This window comes from Vanessa atalanta, chromosome 12, assembly GCF_905147765.1.
Source record: "Vanessa atalanta chromosome 12, ilVanAtal1.2, whole genome shotgun sequence".
NCBI classification, from domain to species: Eukaryota; Metazoa; Arthropoda; class Insecta; order Lepidoptera; family Nymphalidae; genus Vanessa; species Vanessa atalanta.
Window position 1 is genome coordinate 8979271 of NC_061882.1, and position 27418 is coordinate 9006688.

The window sequence follows — 27418 nt, forward strand, 5'->3', positions numbered from 1 at the left end:
CATGCGAAGCCGGGGCGTAAGCGCGTTCTTAGTACAACTACTATAACAGCAATCGATATAAAGCATAGTGATGCATTACATTATTTATTCCGTAGAAAATATATTTGTATTTCATTTCATTTTCAATTATATGGAAACTGAAACAATTACAATACATTGGATATACTTATACACGCACGTAATATAAAAATCGATCGTCACTCTTTTATTATCAAATTTTGCCGATCAAACTTTTGTATGATACGTAAATCATACAAAAAAAAATATTACCCCTAACCTTTAAGGACATTGCTAGTCTTCCTGCCTTAAACAATCTTAAAGTATAATCGTAATAGGTTTCTGAACTTTCATGTTGTGTGTCAGTTAATTAAATTATTTTTTCTATTAAGTTTCTAATATGATAAATACTCAAAACATAAAACATTCGTATAGTAATAAATCTACAAATATTATAAATCGAAGTCGGTTTCTGTTTCTCTCTGTTTCTCCGCTAACTTCTTCTAAACTGCTGAACGGATATTGATGTGCTTGTCACCGATAGAAAGAGTGAGGGTAGTCGGATTATCGGATTATCAGATTGTCGGATAAATGTTTGTAACAATAAAAAAAATATATCTTGGCACTTAAAATAACGCAAATTTAAATAAAATAATAAAATAAGATATACAAATATTTACTATAATATAATACATATAAGTCAAAATAATTTTGATTTATGTTTCACAATTAATTTATATTACTGTAATTTATGATATACTTACTTATAAAAACGAATAAAAAAAAAGTTATGAAAAAAATATACCTTCTTCAAATTTTATTGCACCCGTTCGTAGCCAGGGTTGCTAGAAATTGATATTATAAGAGGTTGGATAAGTAGAGAAAGAAACAATCATTTACGTAATTTACGTTTAAATATTTTATTAGAGATCTAACGTTAAAGAGTTTTAGTTTAGTTTAAATAGTTTTTACAAAATAAAACGTTTACTATTCTACTTATATTTATTTACAACATTTAAGCAAGTTTACATAACAATAAAACGTCTAGTGATAAAAGACTAGCACTGATTTTTGAGATCATTTAATTAGAGATCAACTTAACAACTATCTTAAAATTTAAAATGAAGGAATTATTGAATGTAACGAGTTTAGTTGAACACCGATTTCTTTTTTTTATCGTCATTGATTTTAAATTCGAAAGAAGAAAATATATTGTTTATTAAAAATATAATTACAAGAGACAAGAGACAAGTACAAGAGAAAGTACGGAAAAGACAGATACACAAATTAGTATGAATTTTACACATTTTTTGTAAATGTTGATGATGAATGAAAAAATGACTTTTTTAAGAGCATATAACGATTTTAAGCAAATACTCATTATAAATGAGCTTCAAATAAAAAGATTCAATTTATCTCTTTATAAAGGTGTGAATTATGTAATATTAAAAATTGATTTATATTATATACATTGGTTTGACCGACTTATAGTAATGTACCATACTATACTTAGTTGATATTACTATAGAAAGAACATTATAATAACACGTGTAATTAAATTAATTCGGTATCAATATATGTAAACAGCAAATGTATGAATTTAATTTGCTACCATTTTTTTGTCTAGCACAAAAAATATCGATTTCAAACTTTTTTATCATTGAAACAAAAAAACAATATAATTGATCTTAATAGTATCATATCATTATTTATTTTGATGATATTATTGAACATCGTGAAATGATACTCAGTCCATAATATCTTCTTCCAAATCGGATGATTCACCTTTGGCCTCTTCGTTTTTGTCTTTTATGTCTTCCTTATGATCAATAGAGTGCAGATTTTCATACACACTTTTTAAATTTCTCATTATGTACGATGTCCCATTTGGTTTACCTAGAAATCTGTTACTGCGCTCAAAGAATTTGTCTGGTCCATCAGTTTGGCTATGATTTGATCGAACGGGGACCGAAAAAGCAGACAAATGACGAGGTTTCTGTCCAAAGTCCTTTCCGAGTCTTTTTTCCAAATTAGGTTCATCATTCCTAACTTCAGAGACACTGTTAGGATCTACTGCTTCTGACATGGCTCTTTTCCTGTCGTAAATATGACCAGAGACGCGTAAATCAATGAAGAAATTTAACGGATCTACTCCAAATTGAGGATTGTAAAGCGGTGGGTACCACATCGGTGGTGGAGGTGGTAATATCAAATTTGAAGGAGGAACAGCGTTAGTCTCAACTGGATTCCTCACAACACATGGTGCTGGCTTGGGAAGTTCCTCTGTACCAACATCGACAAATGTAGACTGTCTTCCAGGAGGTCCAGGACTGCTTGACTTGGGAACTTCAGCTTTTGGTGATAATCTTCTTGGGGACTGATCGCAAGATCTCGGTTGTTTATCTACGGTCAGCTCGAGTGGAACTTCAGGCCGCATTTCGGGTTCCTTCTTATCCTCCTCTTGCTTAGTCCAGTCACGTCGCCATTCTGTTTCGTTTTCAGCAAAGTATTTATGAGAACGACGCTTGAAGCGACGATGATAATGCGGTGGTCGACAGCCATGACGAGCGTTAACAAACGACCGAAGCATTTCGCTAAAGAAAAATGCATGCGGCTGGAGAGGTAAAGCGCTGTAAAGATATGGAGGTGTGGCTGCTAACAAACGGGAAACAAGTTCAGTGTTCCGTAGCTCCCGCACGTGTGTCTTAGCTGCACTTTCCGCGGGCTTTTCTTCTTGTACGGAGCCCATTATCTGAAAACAAAGGAGTAAAATTATTTAACAATATTTAAAAATATTAGAAATTACATTAGTTGGATAAATTTAACAAATTATAAAATATCGAATTATGAGGTGCGGGATCACTAGGGTTTTTGATAACACAGATGTGAGCGCACCCTTACAATTAATCTGATATTGATCACGCAGGTGCTTTTGAGTTCGTAACGTGTTTATTGCCTTAATCCGTTTTGGATACAAAAAAAAATACTTTATTTTATATTTTACACTGATTACATATTTAGTATATTAACATTTTTCTTTTTAATGAATACTTTTGGTTTTCGAAGAAGAAAAAGGCATTTATTACGGCAATAACAGAAATAACACTAAATCAGTTTCTCTTTAACATTGGATTTGATAAACAAACACGTAGACGTCTATATCATGATGTTCCCGCGTACTTGTCGGTTCGTCTGTCGACATCGATTTTTCAGCTCAACGCTGTTTTATTGCCAATATTCGAATGAAGATACATCCGCATTCTAATAGCTGGTCGGATTCGGTTGCTCGTAACATTTTTATTATGGTTTCCATTGCTTCTAAATAAAAGAAAGGTAAAAATAATTTTTATAAGCTAACTTTAGTTCTAAAAATAAGGAAAAAAACTATTAAGTCAATAAAACCCATTTTGTTACATAATACAATTTTTACTAGGTAATATTATAAAAGCGAAAGTAACTCTGTTTGGCTGTCTGTCTATTATTATTTTTGCGGCGAAACCAATGAAACCAATTAAACCAAAACTTCAACCAAACCAAAACAAAACCTTAAAGAAGAACTTACTTTTTTATGCCAAACCTATTAAACTCGAGTCAAGCCGTGGGCGAAAATACTTTTATTGACAAAAGTTTAATCATTCTAAGAGGGAATTTATAATTTCTTATAATTTAACGACTTATATGAATATTTATACAAAAAATCGTGTTTACGCTTTTGACTGTTCAGGAATTCTACCGGAATCAATACTGGGTATAGAATCAGGTCTTGCTTGACATAAAATTTAATTGTCATAGGAATCGGAAACCAACATGTCGAATTTCAATTCCGTATGATAGGAGAATTGTTCTAATTCAACTTGCGAGATTTATGACCTAAACTAACAAACATTGCTTGTTAAATAAAAGCTTGTAAAATAGTTTCGATGGAACGGAGACACACTGATATAAATAAGCATTGGTGGTAGGCCTTTTTGCAAGCCCATCTGGGTAGGGACCACCCACTCATCAGATATTCTACCGCCCAACAACAATACTTACTGTTGTTGTGTTCTGGTTTAAAAGGTGAGTCAGTGTAACTACGGCATAAGGTACAATCTAATTCCAAGGTTAGTGGCACATTTATACAGCGAATGCAAATTCACATTTTTGAAATTTTGACAAATACTTAATGATTTTCTTCGATGATTGACTTTAATACAAATTATTGAAATTTGAACTTAATTGCACATTTATTTTGAAGATAGAATAGTAGATCCGAATAATGATTTTAATTCATATCGAGGTTAAAACTTCACAGCAGCTGATAAACGAAACTCGATCGAATGTTATCAGCGATGGTACAATTGAATTTGTAACAAAAGACCTTGCCTGCTATATTAATAAAGGATCCCTCGATGATTGGAATTAAATGTCACATTACCATATCATTGAGCGAGTTCGCAGTGAAAGCGATACATTGGATTTGTGACAATGGCTGGGGCTGCGGGGAGAGAGGGGAGAGAGGAGATGTTCACAATAAATTCAGAGTGGCGTATCTCTATTCAAACAGTTGATACGGAGCGTGAAGCGGGATGGAATCTTACGTACGCGACGATGGGTAAACATGACGGCCGTGCCTCCCCTGCGGCTCCGGGGAGTACAGTGCACGGCTAAAGCAAAACCTACGTCGTTTTATATCCGGATTGAAAAAAATGTATTGTCTATGTTTTGAGTTACTTGCTTTGATATATTTAGTACTGTTAACTAAATCGCCATTTAACTATTTTTTAAAAACTTTAAGGCTTAGATTAATAAAGCATACATTATTTATTAAATTGCAAACCTAATGCTAACAAACTAACCTAATTTTTGGTGACCCATAGAGCACTGCTGTTTGGGCTAAGTTAAAACATGCGCAATTCAAATAAAGATCACTGGTTTGAATCTAAGTATTTGTGATAAGTGTACCTATATAACAAACAGCGGTCGTTTAGTTTGGCGAATAAATTAATCCTTGTCTTCAATAAGTGACAGTGGGAGTTGTTTAATAGGTTATTTTGTAGGCGATATGACTAATTTCACTTGACATCATCAATAAAATCAAATCACAATATAGGTTATATAATATTTTTTAAATGAAATAATTCTAACATCCGCCCTACGTTCATATTTTAAGTATTGCGTGACGCAAGTAATTTTCGAATTGAGATACAAGTTTGTTTTTCCTCAAAAAATGTTTGAAAACAAGATTTGAAAATGGAAAGAACTGGTAGTTAAGGACGTTACAAACGGTCGATGAGTATCTTTTAATTATCGGAAATTCTTTCGTTGCTCGGTTCCCAGCGGCTGAAACGAGTGAAATGCTTTATTGTGTTAGGAAATTTAGTGGGGAAATGGGAGCTTTTACTTTATTTACAAACCCACTATAAATGACAACGAAGAATGTTAACTTTATTTTATGCTAAAAAGACATAAGTATTAATGAAACTTTATAATAAACATCTTATACAATACATCTATATTATAGAAAAATAGTTCCCTTAAGTCGTGTCAAAAATTTACCAAATATTAATTAGTTGAAGCTTGACAGAAGATTATATTTAAAGTCAATAAACATACTGCTCAATATTGTTTCAAGATTAAGATATCTGATTTAAAATAAAAAATACTATTGTTTTCATATTATATTAAGACACTTGTAAACAGATTATAAAATCAACTTTAACATAAAAGGCTTAACCAATGAATCCGTATTCAAAAAATTTAATCACGCACCTAAATCCTTGAACGAATTTGATTTATGAGACAAATTCATTATGCACTAGCTAGAAAATATAGCAATTTCAACCTTACGTTGAGGAAGGAATATTCGTTTTAGCGTTAAATAATATGATTACCAAGGTGTGCCGCCACACGGCTGCGAACGTTTAATTTCCATATTAAAACCGCCACAAAGGAAACAAATTCAAAAACCTCGCCGATGGCGGGGTGGTAAAAGAGATTGCACTGGAGTAAGAAACATCAAAGCGTATTTATAAAATGGATGCGGTATTTTCTAAAACCTGTGTTAAATTATCTTGTTAAGTCTGCGAAACGACCGTGTACATGCCAAGTTCAGTTACAGTTTAATAAAATTAGATTTATAACTATTAACGTTTAAAATTAGGAATATTTTTAAAAGACTAAGCCTTCTGTTTTCTGCTTTTATTATTCAATTATTTTCGTATATATAATAATAGACTAGATACTACATACTAATAGAACATAATAATTATATTCGTATCAATTTATAAAATTACAATTCAGGAACCGAGGATCGACATATCGGAGTAAACCTTAAGCACACTCTACATTAAATTAATTCCTTATATTTTATGAGAAAAGTAAGTAAATAAATGTAGAAAAGCGGTAAATTAAATGAACCATTAAATGTCATCTCAGACAAACGATTAGACCAAGTCTTGTTTGCAACGAGGATGAGTAGAGCTCCGGAGTGTAGGTACGCTAGGAGTTTCTTTGTTTCCAGACCAGTCGGTAGATAAATTATGTAATTCGTTGATATATTTATTTTAAATTAAACACAATTTATTTTTCTTCATTGCAATTGAAGTAATATTATTTATTTTTAAATCCTGTTAGCCAAGAACAAATATTTAGCAACAAATAACGAAAAATATATTTATTACTTAAAGGGTATAATAATTGATAATAACTAATCAGTGTTAGGTGTCATATATCCAACTAATAGTTTAGTTTAATTTTACTCGTTATTTTATTTATTTTTTAATATTTAGAATAAATATTTTTTATAAAACTTTAGAAATTTTTGGGATTTGAAACTAAATGAAACACAAACGTGTCACAGAGCGACGAACGAAAAAAAATATAACTTAATTATTTAATTTCACTTCTACCATGCGTGAATTACACACACACACATTTGTATTTGATTCTTTGTATTTCTCTGTGTCGCTATAAACCTTGTATGCAATATATGCTCATTTCTCATTCAAACAAAACTTCGTTTCATTATCATTTTGAAAAAAAAGATAAATTTCACTAATTTTTCAACTAAAGTACAAAGTACCATATTAATTTAATCCTAAAATACCGTCTTAAATATTTCTTACATCTCAAACATCACAAACAATATTGCGCGCAGATACGGCGGGTATGATAATCGCGTCAAAACGCACGTGAAGTGCCGCCAGGGTGGGGTGGGGTGCTAAGCCGGTGACAGCTTTAAAACGTACCCGATTATCCGACTGAGTGTACTTTAGTCTGAGACGGTCGCTTGAAAAGATATGATTTATGCCTACCGTCATGTCTGTGTTAAAGCTTTTGTGCTAGAATATGCTTTAGAAAACTGATTCATGTTACAATGGTTACGACATTATGTTTTAGTCATTCACAAGAATATGTCATTCAGAATCATTTAAAATTCATTCGTTCATTTTCACAGATATATTTTACGCACTATTTTAAATTCATATCGAATTTTGTCGAACACATATTATACTTTTTATCCAACTCATAGAAGACTCAAACTTACTCTGTCAATAAATCAAATAAATTTAGTGAGTACTTGATCTGTGTCGGATACACTAAATTTATATTAAGGATATAACGATTAAATCAATTGTCTATTGAACTGTAAAGCCTGACATCAAATGTATATATATGTTTAAACAAATTGTTTTATTAATTTTGTAGATATATAAACCACATCTAACATTTAGGTATGGTTTATATATCTACAGCAATGGATAGAACAAGTTGATAGTATAAGTTACGGGTACCACCGAGTCTAATTTTGTTTTTATAAGTCACCTGTCCCATCCTATTGTTTGAGTCATGTCATTATTACGCAATGATTTGGCGTGGTGGAGTAAGCTTATAACGATCCTTGTTAGGAAAGAATTTTACGTCGACTTGAGAGGAAGTGAACGAGATATTAACGTAAATATATCGAAGTAAAGATTATTAATCTAGAAAGTTCAGTAAAAGTTTGAATACATTTACAAAATAATATATTCGTGTATTACTTTTTAAATACGCACACAATGCCCACGTAGAACGGAGCCGTTTTTAGATATCCGTCACTCTGTAAAAAATAAAACAGAGCTGAGCGCACTGTTAATTACTGATGGAAGCCGGAATGCACTGCCGTGGTTTACTTTTTGCTTTAAAACTTTTAATGGATGGTTTTATGCACTCCAGTTTATAAATGGTATTATAAAAATTGTTACAAGTTTCATATTACAAAAATATTTTTATTAATCACGTCTTTTATAATTGGAGACGTTTGTCGTTGAAAAACTAATTCGTAATTACATAAAGTAATTTTTGATTATTTATGTATTATATTATTGACGTAATCAATAAGTTATATAATTATAACGACTATTCATATACACTGGCTCACTCGCCTATTTACACCAATAGTTACACCATTAACGCGCTGAAAGTGACGATGATTAAAATGTGATATACATTTTGCAGCTGGATACGGAACCACAATACAAAGCGATTAAATGACTGCAAGTGAGTAAGACAAAATCTAGGGGTGACTTTTAATTATATTCTATTAATTAAAATTAATTATAAAAAAACACATTCACACAATAAAATAAATAAATTAACTTCTTGATCGCAATTTCAAAATACCTATAGCAATTGGGTATATGTAAGCGAATATGAAGGTAGGCAATTTCCTAAACAGATCAGAGTTACGATAGCGACGGATCCAAATGAAGAAGACCGAACGAACGAATGAGAGAATGTAATGATGCTTGAATGAATGATTACGTATCATTTTGAGATATTCATTTGATATTGTAAATTGAATAAACTGGCATTTTGTAAGCGTTCTTTTAGGAATGATTTAGTTGTATTTTTAAATTATCCTTTGCCATTGAATGCAAGAAATATTCTAACATATATATATATATATATATCGCTTTCGTACTATTTCATTGTATCCAAGCGAATACAGGTACTTAAATCTACAAAAAAATTACTAAAGAGATAACAATATTTTAATTAAATAACTCATTACATATTAATAATTAATTAATTTCCGCGCATTAGACTCCCTACATGACGAATCCCTAATTACACAACGCTTTGTAAACTTAAGACGTTCGCCTTCACTTAATCAAAGACGAATAACAAGTATGCTTCTAATTATTCAACGATATATCAAACATGAGACTTTGATTAAGAATATAAAACCACGATAATTAATCACATACATAGCAATCAATATAATATAGTACACATATTATTTATATCAAGAATAATCCTCGGGTATTGTATCGTCACATATATGTGTATACAAAATGACGTACAAACCGTTGAATCCCTTTTGTGAAGTAGGCAAACTCAACAATGCGACGAGAAAAATTTAAGATGAATCTTTATATGGTCTGGTTACTGCTACGTTCACGTGGGTCCGGTGTTATATAATACTTAAACGTTCCCAATAAATACTTTTACTTAATGATAGACCTTTGTACAAGTCTGTCTGGGTAGGTACAGTCCACTTATAATATATTCGACCCGCAGACAGCAATCAATATTTTTGTATTCTGGTTTGAAGGGTGACTGAGCAGGTGTGACTTGTGGTAAAGTTTTCAAGGTTGTTTTCACATTGGCGATGTAAGAGAAAGCTAATACTTAAAGCGCCAATGTCTATGCGCGATGGTGACCACTTATCATCAAATGGCCTATTTGCAAAATAGAAACACAATATCTGATACAAAAAGATTTATTCAATTGATTGCTACATCCTGAAATTAATTCGATCAAGCAAACGTAAACTCTTCACATTTATATATTTTTTTGCAATTAACAAACCAATATAGCATCCAAATGAAGAGCAAGCCATTTAATTCCTAGACTTCATGAACTCAAACGTCTTTTTAATGTATTATTTTTTGCACCGAAAATAAATACATGATTAAAAAATGTGTTTAACTATATATATATATATATATATATATACATTGAATACAGACATCTAACAAAAAATATCGTAATCCAAAAATAAACAGGCTTTTCATAAAAATCATATTTGCGTCAATATTTGACGTTGCTAGAGGGAAACGACTTTTATTTTATTTCTCGGCGCGGAGAGGAGCCTAATAAAAGCGTTATCATATCGTCGTACAATAGCAAACTGTCTCTGCTTCCATCAAAGCGCTGAACATTCAGCTACGAAGAGTGACTCACTTTATATTTTGACTACAATATTTATTCTATAAATAATTTTTATGATACTAATACGATAAACTTATCTGAGCCAATATGTCTGCTAATTCATTCAAATTAGTGATATATTTTTAAACATACCAAATAGTCTATAAAGAATTGCAATACAAGTGTATTGTAGATTTCAATAGAACAGTTTTACTTAATAATAACTTTAATTGTAGGTCTAAACGAATAAAAATAGTACAAAGGCAATGAAACTACATCGCAGAAAGATCGCTATTATAGTAATTATATACATTAAATATGTATTAGTTACAGTTTTTTTGTAAACTTAACGCATCCATTTTAAATAACTTAGTACATGCAATATTTTGGTATTCACGCGAGCGCTACGCGGTTTCTTTGTGTCGTAGAGCACAGGTAGCGTTGCGCTACGAATACTACGGGACTACGACGTAGAAAGAACTAAAAGCAAAAAAATGCTTTCACTGAATATTACAACCATTGAGATTAATCTTAAGCCTATTAACAGACGATTTAAAAAAACATGATTTAACGTTTTCATTAAAGGCAAAATTAAAAGAAATAATATAAAAATTTAAAAGTTTACGAAATAAAGTTCAGCTTTTAAATCACATCGAACTAATTACCCACGATAGAAATGACACATGTTTTAATCATAAGTTTTTATTAGCATTGAAACGATACATGATGTAGCGTCACTGGACTTAAATTCGACTTTTTCTCTCATCGCGCCCAAATAGCCACGAACAAATCTAAGTTTAAGTTTCAATGAAAAAAGCAATAAGGAAAGTAATAGCTAGCATATAATCCTGCTTATTTCTTCAGGTTGCTCCAATATTTATTTGTATTCAAATGAGGCAGAATTGTATTTAACATGATTGTATATAACTCGAGATGATTATAGACACAAAATAAACACGAAAACTCAATGTTACCCGAGCTTGAACCTGTATTCGGTTAGAATTGAAAGATTACTGTACAATCTCGGTTCTCTTAAACCAATTATAATAAGTAAATAATACATTAGTAAGATTTACTTTGAAGGCACGTTGTATACATAGTTTGGTTTATACTTATATACTTTCTTCCTATGAATTTCAACTTTACGTGATTTTCGGTTGTACCAAATCTTCGATATTTGTCACTCAAGTTTCATCGGAAACACGAATCAAACAAATTTATACAAATACATGTCACTCACACAAAATAACATATGCAGTAATAACAAATATTCACACAAGCGAAAGTAATCTTTAAAATTTATAGTGTAAAGCTTAAAGTCGTTTTGCTTGACATGAGTTTGTTACTAAAATCGAATATATAAAGAGTTTTTGTAAAAAGCAGCTCTACTGCTTTGGTGTAAGGCTTAAATTTTCTTTCCCTCTATTGGGCAACGCAATAAAACTGACACATGTAGACTACGCAAAGTGAGTGGGTTTGCTTGTAACGTCTATCAGAGGAGGGTTGATACGCGATATTCCCACCGTGTAACATGCAAAATAGAATTGAGAGAAAAACGTTGTATTAAGCCGATATACTTGTTATATATTGTAAAAATACACATAATATTTCTTTGAATATAATTTTATACTTCAATAAATATGTACATAAAAAAATTCTAAAACTAAATATTTTTTTAAATGAAACAAAATCTGAAAATTATGTGATTGACTCTTGGAGAAACAAAATAACTATCAACAAAAATGATATCAAGCGTAGTTTCCGAGCGTTGCGGTAGAATTTTAACAATCAATAAACAACTGTAACACTTCTATGAATTTGTCATTTTTTTATGATCAAATTTAAATAGTCGACTTATGTAACCAACATTAGTATCCACACATAAGCTTTACCGCTATTACGCTATTAACTAAAAAACATCAGAACACATATGATAAAATATATGATATTTAAAAAAATAATATAGCTATTCCTATTAATCATTTAAAATCCAGGGCGAGCCGTCGGTTGGGTCCAGGTAATGTGTAACGCAAACACAGGGAGCGAAATGAACGCTTGGACCTAGCCGCATATTTCTACATATTTATATACTTTAACAGTTATATTTAATTAAATAACAATATAACGATGGTCAAGCAAATTGGACACGGGTATTCTAAACGAAGTTCGAAATCCACGCGATCACCACTGCTTTAAAATGTACTAATTAAGGTATGTCATGGCTTCACATTTTTTTTTACTGATCCTAACCCCCACACGAATCTGTATTCAAAGGATAGTATCACTATAATATTCATACAAAAGATAATAAAGACGGACAGATAACTAATAAATTTTCAAAAATGATAGAACAACATTTGCTATAAAAAACAGTCACGTATCATATGACTTCTATTTTAAAACCTATAGAACCCTAAAAGTCTGCCTGCATTGAATACCGGCGAGTCCCGAGACAATAGAGGCGGCGAGTGCACGAAGGACTATTGTTTGTCCCACTGTGGGATGAGCGTGGACACTATTGTCGAAGTACAATCACGTCGACGAATAGACAGAAACCTTATCAATTTAATTCAAATATAGAACACGTATAGAATTGTCAATTTGTTCTTGAGAATAAATATGACTTTTATTTAGACATAACAATACGTACAAAATAGCATATTAAAATTCTGTGATAATTAAGGTGCTATTCCGTAAATATAACGAAGTTCCGCAAAATAATCATTATTAAATCTCATTGTAACTTATTTTGAGCTTAGCCCGTATTAGTTGTTATTATTTTTTAAATTCGTATTTTGTATTTGTTTTTTTTTTTTATTATTATTATTTAAATGTACTGTAATGAAATATAATAGTTCAGTAAAATAAATTAGGCTCTTTAGAAATAATGAAAATAATAAATGTATAAAATTTGTCTCCTGCAAAATTATTATTAGTGAAATTTACAATTTCTTATATTATTTTATATTTTAATCTGTATATAATTTAGACACAGTAAAACATGTAAATCTTACAACAGATTATTCATCTGTTTTAAATTCAAGCACTTGGCAGCTCTATCAATACAACTATCTACAAAGTTACGCTTTACCATTCGAAAGTATCTACACCTCGCTATAAATTCAAATCATCCGTAATTACATAGCGAGAATTGAGCTGAAGTGAAGTATCCATCACACTCGTCGCCCTCGCTGGAGTATGCATAAATATCTCTCGACAGTCGACACGACATATCAAACGCTCCCCACTTCCCTAGTTGATGCCTTGATGGTGCCAGATTATGAGATCATTAAGGCAACATCAACTGTTCTGGTTTACGACATGAATATTAACATTGCGCTTTAATATGTTGTTATACTGTAATAAAATAAAAATAAATAATAAGTCATATAATGAAATATACCTTATATTTCATTATATAACTTATTATTTGATTAAATAAATAATTTAAATTCTATTTTAGGTATATATTTTTATATCTCATATATTAATCCATAATTATCTTAATAAAAATATACATATAATATATAAAAAACAAATAGTAAACAATTAAAAATAACATAATGTCGGTAAAGTTAACATAGAACCTCCGCTTAAATCACTTAAATCCATCGCAAACAAAAGCGAAATGACAGACTAGAGCCCACAAATCTCATATCCAAATATCTGAGTAAATCTTAATCCTCCCATTGTCTCCGGCTAATAACGATTGAGTCAGCGACAGACGGCTCAGATATTAATGTAATGAGAACCCTCTCTAAGGCAATTTCTGAGAGCCCACGGCGAATGATAAATGTAATTCAGGTTTGTAAGACAGTAGTGTTAAGAAAGGGGTTGATTTCGAATCGTAATAGATTCGAGGTAGATTTTGAGTGAGTTCACTTGACTGAAATAATCATAACATACAGATATGTTTTATTTGACATGCTTTAAAATCAATTAAATATAGCATTAAAAACATTAAAATAATATACACTAATACACTTTCAGAGATCATAGTAAAAAAAAAACACAAATAGACATTACAGTAATACTTTTTCAAACTAACATAATAGATGTAATAAGGAATTATTTTCCCAATCTATGAGATATCTACCATATTGACGTTGTTGATATGGAAACTGAATCAAGTGTTTTGAAGTCAACATCATCATAGAAATGAAGTAAATGTTCACCGCGGTTGTAGAAACATACATAAATATCCAAACAATGTTAAAGACATATGATGCTGTTATTTTCATACACTAAAGATAAGTTTGATTCCATTAATTTTTTTGACTACGATACGCTTTCATAGCACTTTTTGTGTTCACTAAAGAGAAATATTTAAATCAATAAAAGTTAGAAAGTAGGTGGCTCCACGAAGTTTTCTTTGTGTTTGCACCCACAATCTTAATACTTGTTGATTCCCCCAACAAGAAAATAATAAACCCTTCCCCACGAAAACTCGTCGTCAAGAATTTATTGCTTGCCATAAATATTAAAAAGTTTCAGCGCATAAATCTCTGCTTTTAATATCACGACGCCACAAACGTATGCCGCAATATTACCTTGTTTCTCTGCATCAATGATCAAAGATTTATGCCACGTTATAAATGGTTTTTCATATTTGCAAAGACGAAAAACTTATTAAAATTGAATTACATAGGTTGGCATAGATACGTTTAATGTATAATAAAATATATTTAAATAAATCAAATACTTCCTACCTTTAAACCGAAACACAGATAATAAATATAAAGTTCATTCAGGATAAGTATTCACAATTGTATGGTTTTATCTGTATTAAAAAAAAAAAAACAAAAGACACTTTAATATACATGACTGTGTTTGCTGGCTTTGCGTAATTGTTTCGAACAACCGTACCTCACCAACCCTTCAATATAGGGATTAAAAGAACAAAAAGAGGAGCGAGTTTCAATAACGGAGCAAACAGTAATCTCTGCGGGATTACAGCAATGAACTGCGGACCCGTGGGGTGATCTGCTTTAAACAACCATTAGTCTCTATGAAATAGTTTAATAATGTTCTTCTTAAAAACGAGAAAAATTTACTATAAGTTTAGTTTTTGATTCTTAAATATATTTTCCTTATATTATTGAGAAATAAAGAACTAGTAAACTAGTAACACTAGGTTTCCGTCTCAAGTCAAGTTTCAAGCAATGTCAATTCCATCTTCCTTGGGCAATGTGTTCGTGTCGATAGTAGAATTACTCCTAATTTTTCCAATTAATAAATGTAAACGGTATATAATTTAATTATCCGTTAAAAAGTTATTCTTAGAAAAGTTATTAAATATTTATTTATTTATATTTATAATTCAGTATTTATACTGAATTAATCTTATTTAGTAACTGTACTAAGCTACTTTTATATTTTTATGCATCTTTATGTTTAAAATGTGTACAATTAAACAAAGACCCACATAACAGGTGACTGGTTTGACTTCGAGTTCAATAATTGCGTGTCTCGCTTCCGGAAGATTATTGAATAAAGTATATTTTGATTTATATTTGAGTTTACTACAATATAATAATATATAGTATGATGTCCTTCTGATCGCATTTACCTTCGATGGCTATTCTCAACGCACACGAGTGTGTGTGCAAATACAGGCGCTCTCTACTATTCCCTTACTTTCATAGTCCATTAATCAGATCAAACTCGAGCTGAATATTTCTTGGCAGAATAACCCACTAGGTTTAATTAAGCCTGGACCTCATGTTATGCAGACTGCTAACCACAAACTTATAGATAACAAATTCTGTTTCGATTAAGATTTAAGATTGTTGACATTGGATAATATCGATTGATTATGAAATTTTAAAGCTTAATTCTATTAATTCAGTGAGCATAATAAACGCACTTAGGCCTGTAGACCATGATGTCTTTTGATTCTTCCTGAGCTTTTTACTTTTCTTTTACAAAGACTAAGTTCAATGACAAAATGTGGCATTCTGCATAATTAAATAGTGGACTTCATAGATATTATTTTTTAAATGACTTCGACCGTCAGTCCATAGACACGAGCAAAAAGTTTGCAACCCTTGCTATTTTTTCAGAGCCCTGGAACGCAAAAACGAATCATAACCTATGTACCTGCGTAGCTCTTAATTAATTACACCAATATCGATTGGTGTCGATCTGAACTCTAATACGAAATATAATCAGTTCTTAAGCTGTATCGTTTCCCGCCTTCGTAACAGTGTCTATTATCATACGTGGTTGATAAAAAAAAGCTTATAAACGAGAGAGGTCATTACGTAGAACTAAAGTAAAGATGATATCCCTTGAATAATTAACAATATAATACACAGTCTATGAACACACTTTACTTGATAAAAAAAATACGAATAACCTGAGAAAAGCGCAAAAGTTGGTTATATATTATAGAAAAATATACATAAAACAGAAATTGTGATTTTCGCAGATAGAATTTCAATGATGATTACCTAATAAAAACGAAAGGAAAACAAACAAAAATTCAATCCGGAATTAATTGTTGGACCACAAAAGAAGCCATTAGCTCCCAAACTCCACGGGAGGTAGTAAAACTTGATGGAAAATCTCCATGGAAATCAACGGATGGCGACTTTTGATTAATTAGCGCTATTCTTTCCACGCTGAGACGACAGGAAGCGCCGCCATTAATCCCTACAAAACAATATGGCGGTATCCGACATTTTATATCAGGTTATATCTGGTTACTTGATCGAGGGTTTTATTTTGACCGTAAATTTTGTATTTGCCTCTAATATCTACAATTGCTTATACAAGCATAACCATAATGTTCAACAAAAACTTGTTAGATTTATTTTAAAGTCGAGCTATAACTATATATAAAATGTAATTTAAGACATATTTAATTATGATTTAACAAATAATGTTAAAATTTGTTTGGTCTCTATAGGAGAAGATGGCGCAAAATTTTGGAAAAAAAGTTACAACACTTGTAAATACAAAAAAAAACTACCTATTTTCCAGTAAGACAATTTTTTCTCTCTTTCTAACCCCAATTTTAATATTACAGTTCCTGATACAAAAACTCTTTTTAGACCTGTCATATATAAAACCATAAATGTGTTTTTTAAACTTTATTTTCATTTTAAACGATAAGACCAATTAATTTTCTCCGTAATTTAAAAATCAATCTAAAAATGTAATAAATCAATTTTTAATTTATTATAATATTAATTATAGTATAAGTAGTGAAATTGATTCTACAATAAAAAACAGAAACAACCCTATTAATTCAAAAAGACATCTCGAAGCCGATATCGGAATGATTTAAAGTGAAACCGCCTGCCGCTAATTAATGCTCGTCAACGCCGCGTTTCATTACCGCCTAATTGTTTTTAAAACAGGTTCCCGTTAATTTAACGTTTGTTGCCGGTTCGGTTTTATTGCAAGGGGGGCTTGGTTATCGCTTTTATTCTAAATCTATACACAATCCCTGTTATAAACTTTTTGATTAGTTCTCTTTTGACTTAATACTGTAAGAGTATCAAAAACTATTTTTAATCAAAACAAAGTATAGTCATTATATGTATAATCATATTGGAATTTATTTATTCTATATATACAAGCTACTCAAATACAAATATAAGTATATATATATATATATATACTTATATACTTATAGATTAAATAATTGTAATGTTACTCAAACACACTCATCCCATGTACTCATTAGTTATTTTACCGCCAAACTTTACGTACTTACAAAACGTACCACACAATACATTGTGTGGTGTATTAATGTGTTGCATCGTTGTTTATGACCTAAGGGACATAACCTCTTAGAGCTGATAGTTATCTGAGCATTGATTGCGTTCCGGTTCTATTATACTTCTTACATCACTTATGTCTTTGTGTGATTATCCATAGGCTATCATTGGCAATGTTAAGACTATAAATCGTCTGGTAGATGACACTATAACCTATAAATAAATAAAAAAATCTACAAAATATTTAGTGTAATTACTGTTTTTAAATGTCTGCCTCAATAGTGCCGCATATCAAATATTTGAAATGTGAAAGTCGCAAGTCGAATTATAACAAAGAAAAGTGTTAGCAACTACTTTATTAGAATTCAATTTAAATCATCGTTTAACTTTATGAAGTTTACTTATTCGTAGTCAGACTGAAAATTACAGGTTTCGATAAATAATAGCAAGCCCCGGATCTTAGAAACGGTGAATACTTAAATACTCCGGCGGAAGAAAACCGTAAGATCTACGATTTTACAAACATAAACAGAACTGATTAGATTCTTGTGTTATTGTCATTATTAAAAGTAATTATTGATTCTTAATACGTTTCAAATTAGTTTTTAAATTTAGAAATATATACAAAATCAAAATATACTTTATTCAAGTAGGCTTCTATAAGCACTTTGAATCGTCATTTTACGTAACTATATTTAAAGTAAAGCTACCACCTGCACCGGTACGGAATGTAGATTTTACTGGGAGGAACCAGCAAGAAACTTAATAGGTACTCTTTTGCAACATTTGAAATACGTGTATGTGTACCTATATAATATACTTATTTATAGATAGAGGTCGTTACAAGACAAGAAAAACTGGCTGTAAGCCATAAATATTAAATATCAAGAATCAGATGACCAAAACGTTCATGTTTATATTAATATATCTAACATTGAGATATACTCGTAGTAGAGTATCTTTCTTTATTCTAGAAAAATATATTTAAATTATTTCAAAAGGTTTTTATTTAAGAAACAAATGAAATATTAATTACATCGAAACCAATACCTAATACCTAAGTTCATTGAATAATTTAAAAATACATTCATTCTTTCTATTGAAGACTGACGAATGTATTTTCTCTCCCCTCAACGACACAGGCACGACATCATCTGATTTGACGTTTTTTATATCGCAGCTTGATCATATAACAACTGACAAAACTAAAAATCGATCGATATTAATAAAAAAGTATATTATTCTTTAATACGGTATAAAACACAAATCTATTTGACGTTATGCCAATTCTAGGAACTTCAACGTCAATGGTCTGTCAGCTTTAACTTATATATGTATAAGAATTTGAAAATCTTATTTAAGTTCTGTCTATTCGCTTTCCTAATATACCCAAATGATCTTATTCAATTTATTGGTTTCGGAACACAGTCTTAGTCTTCAATTCGTCTCTATCACTTGTGATAACTTCTCTTTTTACCATGTCATCCTTCGCATAATCCATTCATCCTTATGTCGTTCTTTCTTTTTTATACTCATATTACATAAAAGTTAAACTCAGATAGTGAACCTAAGATAGTATACAAATAAACGCTATACTTTTATTATTAATCTACACACCATGATGTATTCCGCAGACATATTATTAAATGTTTCAACCCTATTTATTTCCAAAATGTTAACCCTCACAATGTCAATTATATGCAACTCTATACTTATTACGTTTGAATAAGTTATTTAATCAGATATATTTTATATTTTTAAGTCAGTGACGAATTCCGGTCCAGCCCATCTGGATAGGTACAGCTTACTCTTATCCGTGGATAGTGGTGACCACTTACTAAAACATTTCAAGTACGTTTAAAAATATTTATACAAAATTTTAAAATGCATTAATAGCTCCTAGACAGTACTGTACGCACTCAAACAATGTTTATCATCTTTTAAGTATTTTATAATGTATATAGTGGTAAATAGCATACACATATGTGTTCATAAAACTTCAGTAGACTAAAAAATAATTAATATATAATATAAAAACTTCTTGTTTCAAAGAAATTATATAGGTTTAAACTAAAAGAAAATTTTGTAATTCAGCTTTAAATTAGGCTATAGTACACTGGGCAAAGGTTGTGTTGCTTTCAGCAAAAAATATATAGCGTATCTATTTACACAGCTCAAGGCAGTTAGACATCGTTTTATTTAATACAAAAGTTATTATTTTGAGGATAGATACAGATTTTTCCTTATTTGGTAGCAAGACTTTGTTCAAGCTCGTCTGGGTAGTTTCCACCTTCATCATTTATACTACCGCCAAACGGCAATACTTACTATCGTTGTGTTCCGGTTTGATTCATTGTAATTACACAAACACCGGCACAAAGGACATAACATCTTAGTTCTCAAAGTTGGTAACGGATTGGTGATGTAAGTATCCGTGTACATTTCTTAGTGCCAATATCTATGAGCGGAGGTGACCGCTTACCTCCAGGGGTACATTCGCCAGTCCTCCTACCTGTTTGAAATAAATTTAATATATATGTGTAATATGTACTAATAATAAAAAATTATATTTTATATGATGATAGATTACGTCATTAACAATGTGATATACTTAATCTGTATTTTGTATTGCATATTGTGAGTTGACATTTGTCCCGCTTCGTTCACCGCGACTAATCGCTAACCGCGATGTGACGAGTATTTTGTTATAAGCTTACCATTTACAGTTTTGACATTTATAATATTATGTCTCTGTGGATTTGATTTAGACGTGTAAAAACAAAATGAATATTAATTTTTAAAAAAAGCTACACTATAATTTAAGAGTATTTTTTTAATTTAAATTTTCAAAAATGTATGTATGTAAATTATTTTTAACATAAGTCTCGTTTATACTTTTATTGGTTACTTCCTACACGTTCAGTACTTAGTAATAACTTTATTTATAAAGACACCCATACACTTAACTACTTATATCCACTTTAAATTTGCTGTCATATATTGTTTATTTAGCTTTTCTCCTCTTATGGTTGGAATCGAGTATATATATGGTAGCAGTTGCTTGGTTAATTTTAATTTCAAAAGTTTTGATATAGGTCCCAAATTCCAAGGTTCTTTTAAATAAAGAAATGATTTTTGCCCCAGGGCAGTAGCCACGGTTGCCCTCCCCTAAATCCGGCCCTGGCTGATGAGTAGGTGGTATCTACCCAGACCAGCTTGCACAAAGCTCTACCACAAAGTAAAGTTGCTATAGTTGTCATTTAGTATAAGTAACGTGATAAGCATGAAGTTTATGTTCTCGTGTAAAATAAATCGTTTTAAATTTATGAAATATTAAAACTTAATAATTGTTGAATTTATTCCTTATTTATCGGATTGTCTTATTGGGCATCGGATCGAATTGGTAGTCAATATTTCTCAAATCACTGATAATAAAAATAAGCGGACTCAAACAAACGAGCATACGCAACACCGGTCGGATCATAAACGGACTGAAGTCGTAATAATTAGAATGCATATTGAAAATGAAATAAGTAGTTTATACTTAATCGTCGATGTTGACCGTGACTATGGAGTCTATGGACATGAATATTTAACATAAAGAAATGTTGCCATTCTCTGAAGACTCCATCAGGGAAAAAAATGTAAGAAACCTAATACATACCTAAGTTGAGTGCAATTATTAAAAATGTTCAAGTGTTTTTTTTATATAAAATTGATAGACGAAAAAGCAAATGAGAAGGTCCATTGATGGTAACTAGTCTTACATCCTTTAGATATATTTTCAGTGTAGCGCCGCCAACCTTTGGAATTGGAATTAAGATATTAATATGTATTGTGCCTTTAGTTACACTGGCTCGCTAACTCTTCAAACCGGAACACAGCAATACTAAACTATTGCTATTAGACAGTGTAACATGTGAGTGATTGTGATGAATATGGATGGTACCTACCAACATGGGCTTGCACAAAACCCTATCACAATGTGAACTAATAGTATAGGTACAATAATAATAAAGCTTTATAAAAATTTAAAAATGAAACGAACAGTAATTGTTTCATTTAAACAGACCAGATATCCAATTTCTAAATATATTTTATTATGAGATATATATAACATAAAAGAAAAGTGTATTATTTTACGATTGGCACATAATGATTAATGATATCAATTGAAACTGCTCTATTTTTAAACGAAATTATTCATATCCAGGATACTCTTAAATTTAGCCTCGAGAACTTTGGCTGATTGAAAATTGTGATCAATATAATGCTAAAATCGTTTATGAACTGCAATCATAGACATGCCATTTATCGAATAAAATTAGTGGTTAAGACAAGTGCTAAAAACGTGGGGCTCTAACCCCTCGTGTGTCATAATGATATTAGTACGTAACCTCGAATTATTTCCAATGGGGTGGGCGTATGAAGGTGGACATGTATCGAAGGGGGATCTGATTTCGGACGAAGCTCTTGCTTGAAGCTTATTGTTCAATGTCGGTTTTGTGACGTATTATTGATATACATACTAAATATGAACATTGTGTCCTTTGTAAATCATAATAAACTAAAAAAAAACTTATTATAAATAGTTCCTACCAAATACATTATATATAAACTTTTGGCTTGATAATCATTAATAGATATCAGATGAAATTTCATCCTTTACATAAGTACATTTATATATTAATCCTTTATAATTTATCTTCTCATTAGCCTTCACAACTAAATTCATGTATCAAAATATATTTTAATGTAAGATCGGTTATCTGTCCGTGTGAATTTTGAACAAACTACTATTTTTACAATTTTTACTAAAGCGAGACCACCAATAATCGTTTACAGTTTTTCAAATCAAAAATTAATTTTGTAACAAATTTTACACTTTTCTAAAAGTATTTACATAATTCGGTAAAGAAAAAACCGTGAAAGTCCAAACAGCACTCGGGAAAATAAGAGAAAATTAAAAAGTAATAAAAATACAAATGAGCCGCTTTCAATCATCCCTCTGACAACACGGCGGGGGTGGGGGTGTCACATGAGATTAAAAAGTTTGACGAGCTCCCACGGAAATTAGCATTTTACTCCTGCGCGTCATTTACATAGACACTGTGATGTCTAACTTTTAACCGACTTTAAAAAATATCTATTTCACCCAATTGTTCCGTTGCATTTTTTTTTCATAATTTACTTTTACATGTATGTTGTTGTATATGGCAATACCGTTTTCGGTTACTCCTGAGACTACTCCTTGACCTTAAAAATAATAATAATAATGTTGACGTTCGAGCATTAGAACTTTGACCGTTAAGTTTTCAAGTAGTTTCTCATGATCCGTTCGTATAAACTATATTTATAAGAATAATTCATCAAGATCATAGATATCCGTCGTATAGATTATATATATCGTAATGTTCAAGGGATTCAAATTATTGAATGAATAAGTCTTTCTGAGAAAAATGTAGTTTAGAAAATCTATGGCACTGTAAGATCAACATAGGCATTGATTTCACGTTTAAGCATACTACTTATATTGTCAGGGCTTTATAAATAATTTAATTTAAAAGTCCAACTTGTAAAAAGTATGAAGCGTATTGAAAATTTACGAAATAGAGACTGCCGTGTTGTCGAGGGGGAAATGCTCCCAGAATTTTATGAAAAATGCTTTCAATTTGACGTCGTCTTTCCATTTTACTTACGGCAACAAAAAGTGTCTGCATTGTACATTTTACTAGAAAATCGCAAATTTATTATACGTTTATATTGTTTCGAAACGTATATTGTTTAATAAATTTAAATAATAACAAATATTACGAATAATTATGTCAATATTTGATCAATTTAATATGACCAAATGCAGAAAATATCAAAATTGATAAAAATAAATATCATTTTCTTCATAAATAACATTTAGTAGGTATTAATTCATCCGACAACATCCAATACTTGTTGACTTACAGGTAGGATATATTACATACATATATCATTCTATAACTAACTAACATGACTGTATTTTTAAATGTTGAAAAAGAGTAACACTTAGTTTCTTGCCCGTTCTCCTCGGTAGAATCTACATTCCGAACCGGTGGTAGCTTCACTTAATATAGTTTGCTAAATGACGATTCAAAAGTGCTTCAAAAGCCTACTTGAATAAAGTATATTTTGATTTTGATTTTAACACACGCATCCATTCATAACGATGTTTTTTTTCAACGCCAAAAATAATAATTGTACCTGTCCGGCTTTGAACCTACCTCCTTAAAATAAATTTCTCATTCCACTGGGCCATGAGCTAACTATCATAAAAGTATACACAATTATGTATTTATTTAGCTACTTATAATATCATAAGAATTTAATGAAACATAAGTATTTAAAAAAAAATACTAAACAGCTATAAATCTTGCAACAGTATTGAAACCTGAGTACGGTCGCTCGTGTTACCGCCACGGCGCGCCCGCGGGCAGCTGTCACATAATAATTTAATTGTACATTTCCCTCCCTTTTTCACAGCTCTTTCGGCGACAACTCCGCCGGCCATTATGGCGTTGAGAATAAAAAATAAAACATAATGTCGATGCAAATTGCACAGATACTTTTTTTCAGAATAGAACTTTTATTAAGTCTTACGAAATGATTAAAAAGGGATGAGTGCGTTGATTTATTATAGGCCCTATATGGTTTTTATCGAATACGAGTAGTCGGCTAAGTAGGTCGGTAAATTATTGTACCGAATATATATACACATTATATATGTACCATACATAATATATGTGTATGAAGGAAAATTAATTATGATAAAATGACAATGCAATAATTTCAGTATATTTTTCCACATTCGTAGACATAATTTCGAACAATTATTACATCGTTGTAGCTTTTGTATATTATTTATATATAAACTATGTTCACTATTTAAATACTTAAATTATTATTTTTAATGTGTAGATAATATTTGCTACACCAATAAATCATTAATGTAAAATATCTATATAATATTCGGTTTCAGGTTTATCAATTCGACTAAGAATAATTGGTGGTACTGTTATGAAATATGAGTTACTTTTCTATCTATACAAATAAAAAAACAATCTACTGAGTGCAGTACTTACGTAGGCAACTTAGATGGCTGACGTAAAATGAAGCACCTTTTTTTTTAAATATTTCTAAAGAATGTTTTCAAAAATATATTTGTTTAAAAATATTGTTTTATTCATTAATTATAAACTATTTTGAAATAATCGATTTTATTCATAAAAATAATTGTAATGACATGATATGACCTTCAAATATCAACAGTAAATACCGACATTGTGTAATCACAGGCAATAGTTCCCAAGGTTGGTGGCGCATAGGTGATGTAAGGAATGGTTAATATTTCTTACAGCGCCTTTGTCTATGGGCGGTGGTGACCACTTACTATCAGGTGGCCCATATGCTCGTCCGCCAACCAATGCCATAAAAAATATATATATATAATTATATACATTGTATATATATATATATATATATATAAACTATGTCGGTATATATTACAAGTAGTAAATAACTGGTAGCTCTTAAAAATTTAAAATAAAAATATTTGTTTGACTGTTCTAAAATAGAACCCTTATAAAAAAACCAAACTAAAAAATAAATCTACAACGATGTAATAAATAAAATAAATAAATTGTTTTTTTTTTTAAACAAAAAATAAATATTTTTCTCTTAAAATTAACTTAACTTTAATCAACGCTTTAGCGTTAAATTATTGGAAAATAATAAAATAATGGAACAAAGTTACTCCCATTATTACTAATTCAAAATAATACTGTTTATTATTACAATATAAATATAATAGTAATAATTGAAATACTTTAAAACTGAAAACTTTTTTACGTACCTTTATGCTGTCAGACCCCAAACGCCAAAATCACTCGATCTCGCAGCAAGCAAAGCCGTCACATTCACTGTAAAGTCGGGTACACACTGAGGGAAAATCAACGTGATCTGAAACCCGCCCAGCAGGGTAGGCGGGGCCAGAGGTAGGCGGGGCGGTATTGGCAAATGGGATTCACTCGAATACTTCTTTTCTTGTCTAGTCAAGAAGCAGAATGGTCAACCAGATTAACGAGGAGGCTGTCGCAAAGTTATCCTTGTCCTTATAAAAGATTTAAATCCGTAGATAAATGATCGAAGTGGGATAGATTTTCTTTTGCTATTTATTGTAGACATATTTGTGAACTTCTATGATATTTATATCTACGAATAAAATTTGTCGAGTGATTACTTAAAAAGCTAAAAATTGTAAAGAAATGTTTACTCTATTCAGTCTTATATTTGATTTAATAGATGTTATTATTTATTAAATGGTACATTTTTGTTTCTAATAAGCTTAGAATTTAATATCAGTGAATTATTTATCAAAAGTGAACAATCGTCAAGAACAATACCTAATGTGTAAATATTTGAGAATAATCTTCATTAAAGAAAAAAGGCATTTCACTAACATTTGCAATTCAATAGAAGTATTTTTAATTTAAAATTGAATAACAATTACTTAGGTACGAATACTTGTGCCTAGTAGTAGGTACTGATTGCAGGTTACCTCTGTACTCAGTATAATATACTGTGGTGAGGAAGGCTAGGGAAACATTTAGATACATGATTTCTCATCATTTTAACCGATAAGAATTAAAGCTCAGTAGTGCGATTCTGTAATAATTCACTTCGAATCTCACTCGTGAAATTTTGACCGTCGACTTACGGTGATATGCCATTTTGATACATTTTATAATTATCATTAGTCAATGTTACATATAACATTCTGAACTTACACGCTCGTGTAAGTGCTCGTGAGTTTCAAATTTCTACTTACGGTGAAGGTACCTCTACATCCTTTTGATTTGTAAAAAAATATGATATTAATTACATACGACTCGTTGGGCTTAAGTCAGAACTCAAAATCATCCTGAAAACAAAGAAAATCTTCGAGGCAAACGACCTTGTTTAAACAGGCTTTGCAGTATCGCATACTTATAATTAATCAACTAGGAAGATCAATTATCTGTGATCTTGTAAACCAAAGCGAATTTTCCTACGGAAACATGACGTTGAAGCTTGGGAAAACGACATGAGTAAGGCACATCTATCGGTTAGATGTTTTTAAAAAAAAACTAACATTGACAACACATCCCATTATGGTATATTTTTCGCCATAATACGTACAGGAGTAAGTCGTACAGAATATTTCCCTTTACAATGGATACAACTAACATAATTATTGATTCTAAATTGTCTCCATTCGAGAGTTGGGAATAAATTTGGTTTTGTTGAGCCGTAAAACGTAGATTTTTGCTTTCCCATAAACCTAGTGTAGCTGTTAGTAGATAATGATTATTCCTCACTGACTATGGACTAAATTTAATACTACAAAACTAAGTTATTAGAAAATTATTAATAAAGAAAGTGACATATGTTAAGCCTTTCCATTCTTCGATTAAAATAAAACCATGTTATGTAAGTAGTTAGTTAGTTAC

The 27418-nt window shown here is 30.7% G+C and overlaps 1 protein-coding gene across 1 annotated transcript; it reads right to left on the reverse strand.

Moving 5' to 3' along the window:
* Positions 1–1744: 1744 nt before the first annotated feature.
* On the reverse strand, positions 1745–25810 carry LOC125067696. Its single transcript, XM_047676419.1, has 2 exons — positions 25783–25810; positions 1745–2749 (listed from the first exon to the last, which is right to left on the reverse strand). Exon 2 carries the CDS (start codon positions 2744–2746, stop codon positions 1745–1747), a length of 1002 nt encoding a protein of 333 aa, XP_047532375.1. The 5' UTR covers positions 2747–2749; positions 25783–25810.
* Positions 25811–27418: the final 1608 nt, after the last annotated feature.

Coding starts and splice junctions, on each gene's coding strand:
- LOC125067696 (XM_047676419.1), bottom strand. CDS start 2,746: ATGGGCTCCGTACAAGAAGAAAAGCCCGCGGAAAGTGCAGCTAAGACA.